Source organism: Archocentrus centrarchus, chromosome 9 (assembly GCF_007364275.1).
Source record: "Archocentrus centrarchus isolate MPI-CPG fArcCen1 chromosome 9, fArcCen1, whole genome shotgun sequence".
Lineage (NCBI taxonomy): Eukaryota > Metazoa > Chordata > Actinopteri > Cichliformes > Cichlidae > Archocentrus > Archocentrus centrarchus.
The window spans coordinates 11,665,457-11,684,640 of NC_044354.1; the positions used below are offsets into that span (position 1 = coordinate 11,665,457).

The 19,184-nt window shown below is 39.9% G+C and overlaps 1 protein-coding gene and 1 pseudogene across 1 annotated transcript in view; both read left to right on the forward strand.

The window, feature by feature from the left end:
* ntrk2a (neurotrophic tyrosine kinase, receptor, type 2a) overlaps positions 1-14,795 on the forward strand; it is a 104,003-nt gene extending 89,208 nt beyond the window's left edge. Inside the window, exons 15-16 of the mRNA XM_030738185.1 lie at positions 9,505-9,663; positions 12,235-14,795. Coding sequence (XP_030594045.1) covers positions 9,505-9,663; positions 12,235-12,420 — 345 coding nt within the window. The 3' untranslated portion in view covers positions 12,421-14,795. The remainder of the gene's footprint in view (positions 1-9,504; positions 9,664-12,234) is intronic.
* On the forward strand, positions 3,072-3,180 carry LOC115786384 (uncharacterized; annotated as a pseudogene).
* Positions 14,796-19,184: the final 4,389 nt, after the last annotated feature.

A 19,184-nucleotide genomic window follows, 5' to 3' on the forward strand; every position in this document is an offset into this window, starting at 1 on the left:
TTTAATGTGTGTGTTTGTTTGTGGTTTTTTTCCCTTTTGTAGAGCAATCTGTTACTTTTCCAAAAGGCCAAAATCTAATCAGTGGTATTGCTTGATAGGTAGTTGACTGTCCATTTTCCTGCCCTTTCTCTGATCCACTGTGACAAAATGACACAAGTGACAGTGACAGAGTAAGAGAGAGAAAGAGGAAAAAGACTGCAGCCAAGGCTAAACAATCAGTTTAAAATTCAGAAAGATAATAAGCTGCAGGACAATTGATAATTCAGTGATGGCAATTTGCAGTAATAATTTGTCTTGAAAAGAAACACTCAAATATTTTTACTTTGCTGGGAAAAGTAGTTTTCTTAGCTGTTTCTTCTTCTTTCACGTGTTCCCTTTTATAACACATTATGCAAATATGTTTTCCTGTTTCTTAAGAAAAATATTTAAATTTCCTATGACTACTGTGACTGAAAAATGAAGAGAAATCGAAAGTGACGGAAACTGCAGTTCATTTAATAGCCACTTGAGGCTGCCCCATCAAGTGAGCCAAGCCCTGTAGACTCCCATGTTGAATTGCCCAATTTAGCAGCGCTAAAAAAAGCATTAAAACATGTTACAAAAATGCCTGCGCCTATTTTGACTGACTGGTGTGCCAACACAGGCACAATTCCTAAATCCAGTGTGGTGGTGTACGGATATGTCAATGTCTAAATATTTATGGACTTTACTGTATCTGTGTCTGTACACTTTTTGAGTACAGCTCACTAACCAAACTTGCTAGCATTCAAATATGGTCATTTCTGGCTCAAAAAAAAAAACCCAACAACAAAACCAAAACAAAAAAACAAACACACAAACAAACAAAACAAAAAAAAAAACATCATGGCAGACTTCATGAAGGCTGTATCCATCTTTTATATACAGTCTACACCATGTTTCAGAAACCGAGAGTGAAGTCATAAACCGCAAATGCCACATGGCCATAATTAATCTGCATTAAAAGCACATGCAAAATGTATTTTTTAGAGATTTTTATGATGACTTTTGAGATAAAATTGGAATAACAGGTTGTATTTGGCATCAAATTAAAGATGTGAAAAAAGATTAAGGTCGCTGCTGTGGCATTCTTTTGTGCCATCTCTGTGTGACGACACACAGCAATCTCCCCGCTTCTCCTCCTTCCTTTCACCCCTCCTCAATAAAGCTAAGTGCTGTGGCTGTAGTCATGGTAACAGGAGAGGGCAGTGGCGGTGGGTCCCTTCCTTGAGTCTCCAACATTTCTCAGGAAGAAAAGTAATCAGAGGAGTTCTGTTTAGTATGCTGAGGCAGTAGTGGAGGAACAGAGGTGGAGAAGGAGTGAGATGTAAGTGTGGGAGATGGAGGCAGCAGGGTGGCAAAGCGATGAAAGGAGAGAAAGGCTTGGAAATCAGGGAGATGGGGGGGAAGTAGCAAGAGAAGAAGAGAAAGAGGGAGGAGAAGGAGTGGGATGCCAGGGAGGAAGAAAACAAGACACAAATAAATATCCAAAAAGAGACGAGGCAGTAATAGAGCGATACAGGGACATACGGCGCTGCTTAAGACAACCACGGAGCAGCGTATCAGAGTAAAATGACAAAAAAGGACAGAGAGGTAGACAGACAGGAGAAAAACAAAAACCATAAGCGAGGCACAGGAGGGTGGAAGGTAAAATATAGTGATTCAGCCATATTTCAGCATCCATGAGAGACAGAGGTGTGTGTGTGTGTGTGCGTGTGTCTATGTACGTGAGGGGGTGTAGAGTGTAGGGACCCAGTCATGCTCTTGCGTCAGACAAGTGAAGATGAGTCATAGAGGAATTGAAGCCCCCCCCCCCCCCCCCCACTTCCCACACCCTACACCCCATGCCTGCGTGCGTGCGTGTACTATATGTGCAGGGAAATAGATGCAGAGGCGTAGGACTGAAGGGGCTGTGATGACGTCATTGAATCCCCTGTTACACAATGAACCTGACAGGCGCTTCAGGAGACAGACAGGATGCCTCGAATCAAACCTTGAGCCTTTCCACGCACCCTTTTTGTTCGGCGTGTGTGTGTGTGTGTGGGCGTATGGGTGCGTGGGTGGGGCTCGGCTTGCAGTGAGGGTGAACGCACACACTTAGTATACTACAGCACATTTATTCATTTTTCCCTAAACTGATTTTACGGCCAAACCTGTAGGATGAAATAAAATTAAGGTTTCATGCCTGACTGTTTTACACTGCTGACATGGCGGTAGAGGAACTCCGGCACTGAAGCAGAGCTGAAAAATCTTTGAGTAATTTTGCTGGCCACTTGATTTTTTTAGTCAGAGACAAACATCAACCTAATGGAGCACCTGGAGCGGTGAAAGCAAAGCAGGTATCTGTGAACAAGTAATTGTGCACCAAGAAAACACATCTGTATGAGAAGATGCAACAGAAATTATGTGTATCGTTCACGTATATACCCTCATTGTACCATTTGTTTTATTATTATGATGATGATGGTGATGATGATGATTATTACAATAAAACAATTGGTTAAACTACAGATGCACTGATGTTGTACGCCAAAACCAAAGCTTAAAATATAACTCCTGAAATAGACCTTATCCATACACCCTCTTTTGGTTTCATTGCTGCAGTGGTACTCATTATAGCAGTTACCAAGAAAATGAAGGGGCAAAAATTTTTACATTCTCACGTATTGTAAAAGGGTGCATGTTCACCGAAATCACATGTCCAAACAACCTAATCCAGGTTTTCTTGTTGCATAGAACTAATTGCTACATAACATGGACTAAAAATAAAAAGTCAAAAACATGTAAAACCAAACTGATGATCTGAAAATGTAATCCTAAGTAGGACTAAAGTAAGTAAGACTAAAGAGATCATGTGACTTATGCTATCACAATGTCACCTGACTTTGCTCTGGGAACAACAGCCAATATCTGCCCGTTCACAAATCTTACTGTAATTCACAAAATCTCTGTCTTTGGTTACTTGTCTGCAAATTCCTCCTAGACCACATCAGAAGTTGAGCAACCAAAGTTGGCACATAGGTACAGCTGAAGGTTCTACTCTATGTCAGCTGGCTTACAGCCATGCCACCCTGAGTATACCTGATCTCAAAAGCAAAGCAGGGTTGAGGCTGGTTAGTACTTGGATGGGAGACCACCTGGGAATGCCAGGTGCTGTAAGCTTTACCTGTACTTCCTAGGGTATTTAGAAGTAGAATGGGAGGCAGAGCTTTCAGGCCCCTCTTCTGTGGAACCGGCTTCCTGCTCGGATATGGGAGACAGACACCCTCTCTATTTTTTAGATTAGGCTTAATAGTTATGGCTGGATCAGGTGACCCTGAACCCTCCCTTAGTTATGCTGCAATAGGCCTAGGCTGCTGGGGGGTTCCCATGATGGCCTGAGTATTTCTTCTTCACTCACCTCTTTTCACTCTCTCTGTGTTTATACACTACTCTGCATTTAATCATTAGTTATTATTAATATCCGGCTCTCTTCCACTGCATATATTTTGTCCTGTCTCCCTCCCCTCACCCCCAACCGGTCGCGGCAGACGACTGCCCCTCTCTGAGTCTGGTTCTGCTGGAGGTTTCTTCCTGTTAAAAGGGAGTTTTTCCTTCCCACTGTTTCCAAGTGCTTGCTCACAGGGGGTCGTTTTGACTGTTGGGTTTGCTCTGTCTTTACCTTACAATATAAAACACCTTGAGGTGTCTGTTTGTTGTGATTCTGGGCTATATAAATATAATTGAATTGAATAGATGTTCAATGTTATGTCATCATCATGTTACCTAGCAACCCCGTAGCAACAGGCTGAAATGGCCCTTTTTTGGCATTTATGCATCTATAATACTTTATAAAAACATCCTATCATTTGAATTTCAAGACAATAACATCTCATTTATATCCACAAAAGGTAAATTATGCATGATATATTATGATGTTGCTTAGCAACCACTTAGCAGTGGGCTATAAAATGACCCATTTTTACCATACACACAGTATCCACCACCACTATTTCTTACTTTTCAATGTGATCAAATAAATCATTTTGCCAGCAGCACCACCTGGCCAAACAATACTGCAGCATGGGCCTGTGCTAGTAAAGAATATAAAAAGTAAATAAAAGGCAAAATCATTATGCCGATTGCATATGGATAAATGTAATCCCTTTTTTGTTCTCAAAATGGACTTCTTACTGGTGCGCAGGCAAAGCCTGCTCAATCCTGGTCAGTGAACTCGTGATGCCAAAAATCTTGCCTTTTCCTGCAGATTCTTATGTCAGTATCTTTTTAGAGAGATTAAATACATCCTAACACAGACTTTTGTAGACTTTTGTACTTCCTCATTGTTGTCCTAATCAAGTGTCAGTATGCGACCACTTATTTAACATAAGCAGCATCACAAAAATACTTAACATATTGCTTAAACCTACATGTCATTGGTTTCACTGTATCTGAGCTGGCCAGGAGTCAACCAGCACACAAACACATATGCACGCGTTCATTCTTGAGCGACATGGTCCTCTGTGCAAGAAAAAGTGGGCGGGGCTACTCACATAAGCCCCTCCTACATCAAATCCCATAATACCTTCTTTTCAATGTGCAGTTGCCATGGATACCACAGCCTCTGGGAGGTCATCACAAAGAACGCACATCCCTCCTCTGCTGTGTTTTTTTTCCCTCGTTTTTGTGAGGCTTTCCTGGAACACTCAGACAGTGGTCGAGGTGAAATAATGCATATTTATAAGACAGAGATGGAGGGAGACAGGCAGGCGGGCTTAGAGACAGTGAAGGAAGGTGAGAATGACTGAGAGAGATTGAGGGGGAGAGAGATAAGGGAACAGCAAAGAAGACAAAGACTGATGACGAAGCTACTGACAGCAAAGACAAAACACAGAATGAGCCGATGACAGAGAAATGCAGCAACTAGGCGTCAGTAAAAATCTTTGAAAGTGTGTTTGGTCCACTGTAAACACAACTTTCTTAATATTTGATGACACCTCCCCCCAGGAAACTCAGTCTGAGGCTTCCCTTTCTTGCTCTTTCATGTGTTTTTTTTCCTCTGTTTTCTATTTAATTCAGTCCTGTTGGTGCCCTTTTGAAGTGACTGCCCTTCACTTTGTTCCTTATTGTCTCGCCAGTGAGCGCACACAAATACACACACACACAGTTAACAAACATAAAAGGAGAGATGTTGCACAGCAGTTCAAGAGCCCAGTATTAATATTTCAGAGCATCAGGGGAAATGATCAGTCATGATGAATAACACAAAAAGACTAATGGATATAATGAAATATATAAAACTATCAATAGATTAGAAGAGAAAAATCTACCCAACAAAGCAACTAATAACAACGCTGCTCAACATAAATGTTAATCCTTTGTTAATATATGCATGAAAAACAAAAAACTAAGAAACAATAAAACATGTACATGGAAAAATTATCTTTAGATAGGTAGCACTGAATAGGAAACAAACCCATTATGTTTTCATTTTATTTAATGTTGTTGGCATAATTGTTGGTTAGTATGCACTACACTTAGTCTTCCCGGTGCAATATTAAACAGAGTTGTGTTTAGTTAGAAATGGCACAGATCATTGTAGATCACATTATGTTACCTTTGTCATAAAATGGCTTTTTGGCAGTCCACACTTTTCTTCCATTAATTATCTAAATCACCATGTAGCACATTACACTTGCTAATCAGTTGGGTTGTTACTGGAATGCACCTTCAGGGGTAGGTGTTATATAAGCTTTAGGTTCAGCCTACACCCTTTTAGTTTGTCATTTGATTTCTTTAATATAAATAAACCATATTAAAAATGATGTAAGTTCCTCAGTTATCTGCATGATGGGCAACAATTCTCAAATGTACCATTTTAAGCTGACTTCAGTTTGTGTCAAGCCACAAAAATAAGCAAGAGCAACCTATAATTTTTGAGGAGTGGAGATATAGACATTCATTTAATTTTGTTGCACTAAAGGACAAGTATATGAGGTCAAATGCTAACTGCACTCAGGCAAGACACAATTATTACTAGGACATGAACTCTTTGCAAATATGTGCAAAGCAAAAATGCAGCCAAAGTTTGTTTTTCAACATAAAAAAAAATTAGCATTAAGCAGGTGTGTAGCATTGTAGCCTCCACTTCTACCTGTACCTGTTTCTACAGCAGAATGCTGTTTGGGCAGCTTTTCAGATTAGCCATCAGCTTTCTGCTAATAATTTTTTTAAAAAAGTGAAAATAAGTAAGTAAAAGAAAGCTCTTGTGTATGTCCAGGGTTGGACTGAGGTAGTAATTCAAACCAGGACATCATTCCAGGAAATCCACCACACTGCTAATTTTGCAGACTATAGGCCATTATACATGACCAAACTATTATGACTGAAAGGTTTTATTTTCATTTTATTACAGATATCTTATAGAAATTTTGAAAAAATATGTTATTATTACTCAAATTAATTTTTAAGTCGTAAGTAAAACTGATGCACAGATTCTGCACAGACTGTAAACTGTTTGCTCATCAAGTTGACTTTTCACAGCAGGCCAAACAACCCTCGGGCTTCCAGGAAATATTCCAGTTCTGCTAATTGGCCAGTCCACCCTGTGTGGGTCCTCATTAGGATAAGGATTATGTGTGGGCAAGTAATGTAAAGTTTATATTGTTGATTATGGTTATATTGTAACAGTACATCTCATGGACATGTTGCAGAGTAACGCTAATGTAATGTAATATGCAGTATAACAAATTATAGAGATTAAGGAATGCATTACTTAAAAAAAAGTAATGTGTAGTATATTTCTTTGTTAAGTAATGACTGCATCACTGGCTACAAACCCAAACAGAAGAGTCTTCTTGTGCTCTAAGGAAGTGAAGGTCCTGTGATTATTTTTTTTTTCAGTAGTGTGCTCATAAAAAAGGAAAATACTTAGCCTTAGCACATTGCCTGACTAAAGCAGCTACTGTTATAATTAGCTTTGAAAACAGCTATATCAAAACAAATTCTGAGGGTTAATCATAGATTATGGAAACTTTTAGTTAGATTTGAAACAATTAAGCAGGATGAGTTTTCGTGAGCTTTGTGGTATAATGTAACCTGGACTCAGCTGGTCTTTTGTTGGCATTTCCTGACAGTACAGAGAAAAAAATAACAACCTTGCATGTATTTAAAAAAAAAAAGATTCATTGTGTAGTATAGCACCTACTGTAGGAATCTCCCATTGTATTCTGATTCTGCTTCTAATACATGCAGCTCCAGGCTTTTGTTACCAGCCGACAGCTGCTTATTTTTTTCAGCTAACCAATTAGACAGGCTGGGCTTTTGGGGTGTCTGGAGCCAAAAAATAAAAGCTAGAGCGCTTTAGAAAAATAGTGAAAAAAAGGTACTGCAGCAATGTATGGTTAGATTTAAAAAAAAAAAAAAACTGCAACATGTAAACCTACTCTGGAACACTGAAATAAAAATATGAACCTGTAAATTAGCATAATATGAACATTTTAAGAAGAACAGCTGCTGCAGCTGGCTCCAAGCCAATGTGAGTGGACTATGTAGTATCTGTTATATAGAGATGAGCATAAAGGAGAGATCTGATTTGGGAACACAAACTTACAGTAACACAACAATGATATTTTTTTAGACTAAAGACTGCTATATTGTGTAGGAATGTATATAATGTGAGCATTTTGGTTTATATTATAGTCTATATTATGTGTTGTGGTCCTTCTTCTACGCTCCTTTAGTTTACTGCAGTTCAATATTGCCATGCCAGTAGAACACATCTGAATTGGACAGAGATGGAGAAATATAAATGATAAACAGAAATGAGGGCGAAAAAGCATTGCAGCGAGAAAAGTGAAGGCCTGGATATGGAGAGCAAGAGCTCCAGAGATGGAGGCAGATATGTTTCCCCAGATGTAAAAGTAAACCTGATGACTATCTGTCTGACAGTGCACATTTTATTACTCTATTAAAAAAAAGCCCCTGACTAACGTAGACCCAGGCCAAGTGTGGGTACCAAACCATTAATGACAGACATAAACCTTAGAAAATGGATTGTGCTATCTGTGTAGCGCAGTGGAGCGCAGATCAGTCAGGAGATTCATGTTCAGGGGAGAAGAAAAGGGAGTGGGAAGGTGCAGTGAGAAGGGGAAACATTGTCGGTAGGTTAGATTTCTGCTGGAATGATAAATTAATTGATAAATTAATAATTTATTTGTGTTTTCTTTTTGGGGGGGGCTTTGTGTGCTTGACATTGGCTTAAGTGGGAAAGTGCATATGTTTTTTAACATAAAAAAAAAAAACATGAAACAAACTACTAGGGAAAAAAAGCTGTTATTAGATGGAACATCTGGGTTTTCATATTTCACCCATACACACTGCACAACTTTAGCCACAAGCTCATAAAGAGCATGTAATATATTATCTGCCAGTTTATTTTTCCATCAATAAAGACAAAAAGAGAAAAAAATATGTTAAAATAAGAGCAAATTAGCAAAATAGCAAAAACGGTGTTCATAAACACCAAAAAAATGAATAAGGAATACACATATTTATTGTTCTTCTTCTTTGCAAGCTACATATTCATTTTGTAAGACAGAGTAATCAATTCCAGGCACTACTGGCATCACTGATTGATGAACACATTTATAGATATGCATGACAACACACTCCAGTGACTGAAAGTGCCACTTCACTAAAAATGCACATAACAACGTATACATACACATAACATACCAGTTTTTATAGTAAGTTTCATCCAGATTATTTGTGTGTCTAGGAGGAGTTGGAGAACAGACATAAATACATACGATCATTATAGTAAGAATTCAAGCCAACAGCAACACTGTGTGAGAGTATCAACTGAAATAAACAATGAAAGCATACAATAATTTAATGGGATCTAGGATATCTCCTCTCTGAATTACAGGAAATTCGTGTTTGATTCTATAACTTAAGGTCTAATTAGGTAACTCCATCATTCATTCAGTTTTGCTTACTAATAGTACAGCACACTGCAACATCACAATTACATGACTGCTAACATTTTGCTGCAAGTCACTTCTGACATGTGTTTTTGCAGTTATCCACTAACTGTGGTTGTTTAACTGATCCATGTGATTCTTGTAAGCTCAACTGTATCTGAAATGTATGCAGTCTTTGTTTAGGGGAATATAAAGCAATGCCTTCTCAGCGGTTTACCCTTGAGCAAATTATTAGTAGTGAAGTGTGCTACATTCAGGGAGATAATGCTGTTTGCTGTGCCATACCATCAAACAGCGCTCAATGAAATACCTCAGGCGGAATTTGGAAGAAGTGAAATGTTTGTAGCACAACTTTAAACTATATTGAAATGTCTGAGCATGTGAGAAGTGGGTAGGTAGAACGCATGCTGTCAAACAAGAAAACAAAAGAAAATAGAATATAAGACGCTTCTCAACTTTAAAAATATGACTGTATGTTATTCTTTCCATGTCTGACTGTGTGTGTATGTGTGTGCTTTCAAAGGTTGGAGGCCATACCATGCTGCCCATCCGCTGGATGCCTCCTGAAAGCATCATGTACAGGAAGTTCACAACAGAAAGTGATGTTTGGAGTCTCGGAGTTGTTCTCTGGGAGATCTTCACCTATGGAAAACAACCTTGGTACCAGCTCTCCAATAATGAGGTATATAATCTTTTATTGTGAATGCAACAATTTCCTCTACAGTTACATGAAAAAAAACTTTGTTGATTCATACAGAGTGGTCACAATTATATAAGCAATCTGGCTAAATTAACATACTAACACACGTATACTTGTTTTTTTTTTCCAACTCATTGAATAATTACTCAGTCCTGGTAATTCCAGCATTAAAATTATAATATCTTAGGAACAGGCACTGAGTTTGGGAAGGTAGCTGATGGATCACAGTGGTGTAAAGTGAGTAACAGAAGTGTAGTTAAAAGTACAAAGCAACAAAGTTCTGTAGAAGTTGCCTTGGAAGCAACATCTTTTTAATAAGTGATGGTAAACAAGATTTTGCAGCCCCTAGATATGATGAAACAGCCCTTCAGTAAAAGTAAGGCTAAATATTTGATCAGTTTTGTGAGCATATTTCTCATAGGTATACATTCAGTGAATCTTTTGTTCTGCGTCATCTCCTTGCTCATAGAAACTCAGCAAGATGCATTTGACTGCATCGTCTCATTGCAAGACACGGAGCAAACTATTCACACGATGCTCGAAAGAGAAGCACAGCCCAGAGGTCCCAACATTAACAAATGCATCTCTCTGAAAGCTGCGGAAAATTAAAATAATGATGATGAATGAAATAAATGATGTATGATTAATTTTAAAATGGCTAACCAATGTACTCGCTCAAATTGCATCAGATTGAAGACACAACATCTCCCTCAGATAAAGAAAAACAACTTAACCCAGAGTCTGAATCAATATTCCAGAAAACACTGCTGTGTCACAGCCTTTCAACCCTTCACCTTAACCTTAGCCTTACCAGCTTGAACCCTAGGATGCCCTTAACTCTGGTTACATCCAAAAATAACCTTTAACCCTCTGACCAAATTCTTTTACCATTTGTGTCTATCAATTCTATACTGTTTCACAGCTCATTCACCTCCTGAATGAAATGTGATGCTCAGATATCTTTGACACAGGATATGAAGTTTTGTTCTAACTGATTGGATCTTTTGCAATTTTAGATATTGAATTTTTAGTCTCAGGTATTCTAGTTTCTTAAATGGAAATATAGAAGTCTTTGGAACAGCTAATTTTGGCAGATGAATAAAAATATTAATTGGCATTCATTCCATGAATGCAGGTGGTACTTAGTGTTTGAGGAAATTATAAAAAGCAAAATTGCATTACAGGCTAAGATTAATATCGAGATTTTTCAAACTGGTGCCAGAAAATGAGAAATACTGCTTGTGCTGAGGAGGTTGGTTGGTAGGTGTTGTAAAGGCCTAAATATACTCACTTGCCACTTTATCAGGTACACCTATTTAGCTGCTTGTTAACGCAAATAGCTACCTACATGGCAGCAACTCAGTGCATTTCAGCATGTAAACATACAGTAGTCAAGACGACCTGCTGAAGTTCAAACTGCGCATCGAAACTGCTGATCTACTGGTATTTTTCTGCACAACCAGAGAAAATATCCAGCTAGTGGCAGTTGTCTGAGAGAAGGGCCAAACTGCTGATAGGAAGTCAACAACCACTCCTAACAATTAAGCTATGCAGAAGAACATCTCTGAACACACAACACGCATCAGGTGCTGCTCCTGTCAGCTAAGAACAGGAAACAGTGTGAAACAATTCACACAGGCTCACCAAAATTGGACAATAGAAGACTAGAAAAACATTGCCTGGCATGATTAGGCCCAATTTCTGCTCTCACATTGAGATGTTAGGGTCAAAATTTGGTGCAACAATATGAAAGCATGGATCCATCCTGCCTTGTATCAGAGGTTAAAGCTGCTGGCAGTGGTGTACTTGTTTGGAGGATATTTTCTTTGCACACTTGGGCCCCTTAGTAACAACTGAGCATTGTTTAGACACCATAGCCTGCCTGAGTTTTGTTGCTGGCCATGTCCTCCCTTTATGACCACACTGGACCCATCTTTTGACAGCTGCTTCCACCATGCCACAAAGATCAGATCATCTCAAACTGCTTTCTTGAACATGACAGTGGGTCAGTGTAATCAAATGATCTCCACAGTCACCAGATCTCAAAAGAGCACCTTTGGGATATGGTGGAATAGGGGATTCACATCATGGATCTGCAGACAACAAAATATGCATCAACTGTGTAATGCTATCATGTCAATATGGACCAAACTCTTTGAGGAATGTTTCCAGCACCTTGTTGAATCAATACAATGATGAATTTATGCAGTTCTGAAGGCAAAAGGGGGTCCAACCTAGCAAGGTGTATCTAATGAAGTGGCCTGTGAGTGGGTGTTCCACATGCATGCAGGAAACTGTATTGGTGGTGACTTTCCTCTCACGCTGGTATAGAGAAATTGCAGACTTTATCTTGAAGACTTCTCTGCTGTATTATTTCTCGAGTTCAGTAAATAATTTATTCACTGTGACATTTTCACTTGGCAGAGCAGATGCTCCATCATTTTAACTGGAGTTTGAACAGTGAATTTTTTTTGTTTTGTTTTGTTCTTTGCCAAATGGGACAAGAGTTCTTCTGATAATTAACTTGATGCCTGTCTTTCTTTCACTCTGTAGGTGATAGAGTGTATAACCCAGGGCAGGGTGCTGCAGCGCCCTAGGACCTGTCCTAAAGAAGTGTATGACCTGATGCTGGGCTGCTGGCAGAGAGAGCCGCACATGCGACTCAACATTAAAGAAATCCACAGTCTGCTCCTCAACCTGGCCAAGGCCTCACCTGTATACTTGGATATACTGGGCTGAACACAGGAGGAAGACAAGGGAGGGTTTTAGATGTGTGTATGCGATGTGTGTGCATTTAGGCGGGGATGGTTACTGAATGTGAATGCGTATTTGTGCTTGCGTGCATGTGTATGCGTGCTGAAGCATACAGTTCTCATGCAGGTGTGCGTGTGTGCAAGGTGTCGCTGTACAGGATGTGAAGCTATTATTAAACTCTCAAAGGCAATCAAAAAATTCCTCAACTGATCCCCCGATCGCCTCTTTCTCCCTGCCGATTTCCTCTCCTTTATGCATTTCCACTTCTTCCCTCCTTCCTTCCCGAAGAGACATTTAAGAGTAATTTAACTTTGGAGTAAAAAAAAACAAAACATAAAAAAAACAGCATCTCACTTATTTTCAAATGCTTTAAACTGACTGGGGCTAAACTGATGAAACCTGATTAAAAGGACTTAAATGACTCACTCCTTGCTTCCTGTTGGACAACAGGACTCGTTTGAACATCCGGAAATTTCAAGGAGATGTGGCGAGGGGAGGATTTCCGGAAGCTTCGATCTTGTGTGTGTAAATATGAGACTGGTGAGACATTTCAGAAGGAAATGGCTCCGCGAGACGTCGAGCCATAAAGACACTGTGTTTTCCCCTCTCACCCTGTCGGTTTGTCTGTCTTTTTTGTCTGTCTTGCAGAAATGCACATCAGTATTAATGTCTGCATTTATCCAACAAGACTACACAGGCAATGATTAACACATTGGTACACATGAAGTAAATTGCGTGTAACCAAATAACGACTGGAAAAAAAAAAATAAAAAAAAAACCACGCAGGGAAAGTAAACAAAATCTGCTTTCCTGTCACCACAAAATTAGGGGATGTGATGAAAAGATAATTTCTGCTCGGCCAATTTTGCTGATACAAAAAAAACAATCAGCAACAATACAGCGCCAGCTGAGGCTGAACTGAACTGCTGTGATGACAGAATAATTCAGGAAGATGGCTGAGGAATTCTGCTGTTCGTAATTGTGAATAACACAAATGTAAAAAAATGTATCTGATCTAAAAAATCTGCTCATTGACATGAGTTAATGGAAATGTGCATTCATACACTATTTTACTGCTGTTTTCTGTTCCTTTTACTCAGGCCTGTACTGCACTGTCATACAGCACAGGGTAACATGAGGACTACTCCCCCAGCCCCCTAAAGTGACAGATGCTTCACCTTGTGATGTCAAGTGCTCATGTCGGAGGTCAATTGATTCATTTGTCCACAGCTGTCCAACAATCGCGAGATCACGTTGTTGAGAAGGGAGGTGTAAAGGTTGCTTAGGGAGGCTGGGGGTTTGAGTGGTCAGATCACGGTCAGATGTGTGGGTGCCGGCATTGTAGAAGGTGTGGTTCATTTGGTCAACCCATATTAAATCATCAAAGCTCTCAGCACTCAGACATCCTTGAAAACCACATCTGCGCTACAGGGGATGCACACGAGAACACACACACACACACGGTATACCTTATCCCGTCGTCCTTCCATCCCCACGAACACACACATGTACACTGAAAGTCACTCAAAACTGTCCGAGAAGGAAATTGAATTGTGCATGTTTTATTATTTGAGCGGTGCAGTGCTTTAGCCAGGCCCCGTCCTCTGTAATGGTGTAATGTATATTTCATTACAGCCTAATGGGCTCCATTAGCACAGTCTCCTCACAGACATTCAAGACTTATTGTTTTATGGCCGAGAAGGAAGGGTGGAAGGATGGAGAGGATAGAAGAGGTGAAGGAGAAGAAAACAAAAGTGAGGGGCCCGGAATGAGGAGCACTGAAGAGGAGAAACAGGAGGAGAGGTAATAATGCATACTGAGAAGAAATGGAGAGGAAGGGAGAGAGTTCAGATCGGAAGCAATGGGGTAGAAAGGAGAAGACGATGGGAGTGTGAAGGTACGAATGGGTCATGTTGAGAAAGATGAAGGAGGAAGAGGAGATAGTTGAGCGAAAAGGCGGAGGGAGAGAGAGGCGGAAAGAGAGGTGTAAATGTCCCCAGGGAGAAGGTGAGAGTGAACATCCCTCATTACTGTAGCCTGCAGATGTTCTGTAAGCCACAACTTCAACTTCACGCTCTCCTCACATTCCTATGGCTGCCCTCAACCACATTTTACACACACAGACACACACTGTCCCCACACACACATTTTACTGGCAGTCCACCAACGGCTTAAACCGAAAATAAACTCAATAATGTACCACACATCCCCATTATTGAGAACCACTTCACTCACTTACAGTACAGCTCGCATATCTGAAAGCTTACAGACACACTGTATATACAGCTCTAGTGCATGCAAGGAAACACATTCAGTGTTTTTTTGTTTGGGTTTTTTTTTGCATTTTAATGCGGCACATTTTAGTCTTTACAGAAATATTGGGGGGGGGGGGGGGGGGGGGGGGGTTCAAGATCACTGCGGTTTCACTTACAGCCATTTTAATTCGATGTAAAACATCAATCTGGAATTACAAGTCTTATTGTTTATTAACAACAGCACTTGATGGTATTGGTGTTTGTGGATTTGAAAATGTTGATTTTATTGATTTATAGTATTATTATTTATAAATTAAGAAGCATTTTGTACATTTCTTTCTATATCTAAGGTTGCCTTTTGCAACTACTTGACTGAAGTTGAACACTGGTTTAGTTGATTACATTTTAGCAAACGTGTAAGATAATCTTGAGTGTATATGTATTTTTTATGTCAGGCTCCCTCTTAACAGTTACTATGCCTGTCCTCTTGTGCAGCCTGCTGTACAACAGGGATGGATGTTTCGCCAGTCCATCACTTTTCTAGATTCAGTTTGACATATTGTGAAATTATTGTCACCTGTCAGAGCTAAGTGTGAGGCTTAATGGAAGAAACATTGACAGTACGCGCTAACAAGGCCCTCAGAATCCATCCCTGCTGTACAGTCGAGTCGAGTTTGCACTGAGTGAGTACACTCAAAAACTTGCCACACAATAACTCTGTGCAATAACAGAGGGCATGGTGTGTGAGGGCCTGCGTGTGAGCTGGAAAAAAAAAACTGTGAGAAACCAATGCGGTGCGTATAAGAACGCCTCTGGTGTCAAAAGAGTAGCGTACATTGAAGAAACATCGCAGCTGGTTGCACTGTGTGTGCATGTACCTGCTGTGTTTCCTTTTTTTAAACAAAGTAATTAACTGTGTCAAGTTGGACAGCGGTGATGTTTTCATAGTTGCTGTGAGAGGAAGAGGCTGTGAGAGGGATGTTTGTTAAGATGAAGAGTGGTCCGCACAGATCTGCTCTGTGTCTTCGCACTGATGCCTCAGATCAAAGTTATTTCAACAAAGAAAAAAAAGGAAAAACAACAACTGCTGTATGACCAGACACCTCAGACGAGGAGGGACTGACAATCACAGACTTCTCTCTTTCTCTCTCTTATTCAAGTGACCTACTGTAAAATAGACTATTCAGCCAACTTTCCTCTTCTATGCTGCCTATGCTGTATGTGATAGTCTTAAACTTTGGTCTTTAGAAGTGCTACTTTTTTTTTCTTTCTTTTTTGTAAAATTAAATAACAGCAAGAGGAATGAACAAAAATACAAATGTACAAATGTGAATAAGCTGCTGAAAGAAATAAGCATTGCTAACTTCTGTGTCCAAGACTGTGTCAGTATCTAGACTGTACTATTTTCTTCCTTTGTTTTAGAAGTGGAGGGCCGAGAAATGGGAAGCTGAACGGGGACTCACAAATACACAAGATGACATACAGCAGCCCCCGGGATGCAGAGTGATGCTTGCTCATTCTCTCGGGGGGTGTGTGTGTGTGTGTGTGTGTGTGTGTGTGTGTGAGAGTGAGGAAGGCTGATTGATGCCGGAGTGAGTCAGGAGGGATCTGTAGGCTAGGTTTAGACTCTAGCCAAATCCTAGTTCAAATGCAATGAGATTCAAGACAAGAATCACCGATCGATTTGTTGTCGCTGTTCACCAATTCATGATAAATGGCTTTCCCCAGTCGTGTAGGACTGTGGTGTGTATTATGGCAGCTAAGATTTATGGAATCAGTCAATTGCTTTATTTATGACTCCAAAATCAGCCTTCTTCTCTACGCAACTTACTAAAGCCTGAGTTTCACACAGGTATATCAGCAATATTAACTGATATTTTCCTTTACCAATCGCCTCACCTTTACGCAGTTTTGCTGAGTTTGGGCTAAACCAGGTTACTCAGTGGACCAAAGCATATTTCTCATACAGTAGATACACATCGCAACTTTGAGTATGCTTTGATCCGTATCACATTTAATCCCATCTCTCTCTCACAACCCTAACATCACAGTCTAAGCTAATAGAGCTAAAATATCATAAAGGTCATCTCTGAGATTACTTTTGTGCTTGGATGCTTTTGGAGCCCGTACAGCCTGAAAAACATAATACCACAAAAACTGCTTTGCTGCATAGAAAAAAGAATTAAGGAAAAAAACTGTGATTTGCTATATGCAGTATTTTTTGGTATATTTTTTTGGGTTCTGTGCTGTTTGTCTCTTGTGTTTAGAAAGGTTTAACTGCTACTATTGTGGCGGGGGGGGGGGGGGGGGGGGGGGGGGGGTTGGATGTTTTGTGGATTTTGGGATTGTAAGAGTCTTAAAAAGGAATGGCGGATCCGTGTGTGGAAGAGATGTTCAAATGTTATTCGTTTGCCTACAAATGCTCTTCAAAATGTAAGAAACGTGTATTGCAAAGCACACAATGTTATTAAAGCTGGAAATATTCTGTCTGATCAAGACCACTAACATTTATCTTTGCAAGCAGTGTTTTGAGTTTTTTTTTCTTGGTACAGGAAAGAAAAAGTCTTGATGTCACCCATCTGTGCCCTGCTGGTGAAAACACACAAACACACACACACACACACACACACACACACACACACACATAGAAACACAGACCAGAGGGAACTTGTACAGTCATACAGTTGCCTGGTGAAAATGGTCATAGTGACTCATGATGGTAATGATGGTGATAATATGACTTCTCTCTGAAGGTGGACCAGTCTGTTGTGATACAGTGTAATTAATAAAAAGTGTTATGTCACATCAAAGTTCCTGCAAGTGATTATATGGACATGTTATACATACATACATAAACATATATATATATATATATATATATATATAAATATATATATATATATATATATATATATATATAAAAATGTGTGTGTGTGTGTGTGTGTGAGAGAGAGAGAGAGAGAGAGAGAGAATTCAGAAGATGAATTCAGAAGTACTCAGGCATGCTCAAGGCAGTGTGAGAGAAGCAGAAAAATATGCTCAATTGAATTCAGTGATGGAGCTCGAGTGTCCGAGTGATGCTACATCTCTCCCATTCTATTAATCCCAACATAAATCCAGCGTCTTTTAAGAAAAAAAAAAAAAAGAAAAAAACTTGCTTGGTTTGCAGATTAGAAGCAAGCCGAAGGCTTTTGCAGGGAATTGTGCTAGCAAATTGGACAGGAGAGTATGCCTAAATCCCTGATGCAATTAGGCAACAGCTGAATTAATATCTTCTTCTTACGCAGAGCTCTGTCTACAATTTATCTGTTAATAAAAATGTCTTTGGAAAGGAAATGAGAAATGCAAAAGTTCACCTTAGTGTGTGTGTTGTGTGTGTGTGTGTGTGTGTGTGTGTGTGTGTGTGTGTGTGTGTGTGTGTGTGTGTGTGTGTGTGTGTGTGATTTTTGTTGGTGGGAGGTACTTAGCATACTGCCTGCCTGTGTACATGTGTACAATTATGAAAAAGAAAGCTTTCACTGAACTCTATACAGTTCTGTGAAAAAGAAAAACTAGCTACACCCTTACTACTATGATAGGAATCATGAGGTTAAGGACCAGCTAGGTGCTGATGATCAAATGCAACTGAGCACCAGCAGGTGTGACCACCTCTATAAATGCAGAAGTTTTGGCAGTTTGCTGGACTGGAGCATCTTCTGGCAGCACTGTTTAGGTGTACAAAGTTGCATTTGAACAAACCACAAGACCTCTTGTCTCATTTTCGACAAATTAGACCAAATTGGAGACATTATGCCATAATATGCTGTGCCATTTTTGGAGAAAACCAACACAGCATGTCAACACAAACACCTTCGTCAAACATGGTGACAGAGGGGTGATGACTTGGGCTTGTTTTGCACCCAGAGGACCTGGTCACCTTGCAGTCACTGAATTGACACATTTGACTCTAGACTACTTTGGTATTCTAGACTCAAATGAAAGTCCATCTGACAGCTAAAGCTGGGCTCAAACTGGGTCATTCAACAGGACAATGATCTCAAGAAGGACTGAATAGAGTCCTGTGAAAAATTTCTTTTTCACATGACTGCAGGTGTGTGAGTATAAAGAAAGCAAACTTGTAGTATACAGGGGTTGGACAATGAAACTGAAACACCTGTCATTTTAGTGTGGGAGGTTTCATGGCTAAATTGGACCAGCCTGGTGGCCAATCTTCATTAATTGCACATTGCACCAGTAAGAGCAGAGTGTGAAGGTTCAATTAGCAGGGTAAGAGCACAGTTTTGCTCAAAATATTGCAATGCACACAACATTATGGGTGACATACCAGAGTTCAAAAGAGGACAAATTGTTGGTGCACGTCTTGCTGGCGCATCTGTGACCATGACAGCAAGTCTTTCTGATGTATCAAGAGCCACGGTATCCAGGGTAATGTCAGCATACCACCAAGAAGGACGAACCACATTCAACAGGATTAACTGTGGACGCAAGAGGAAG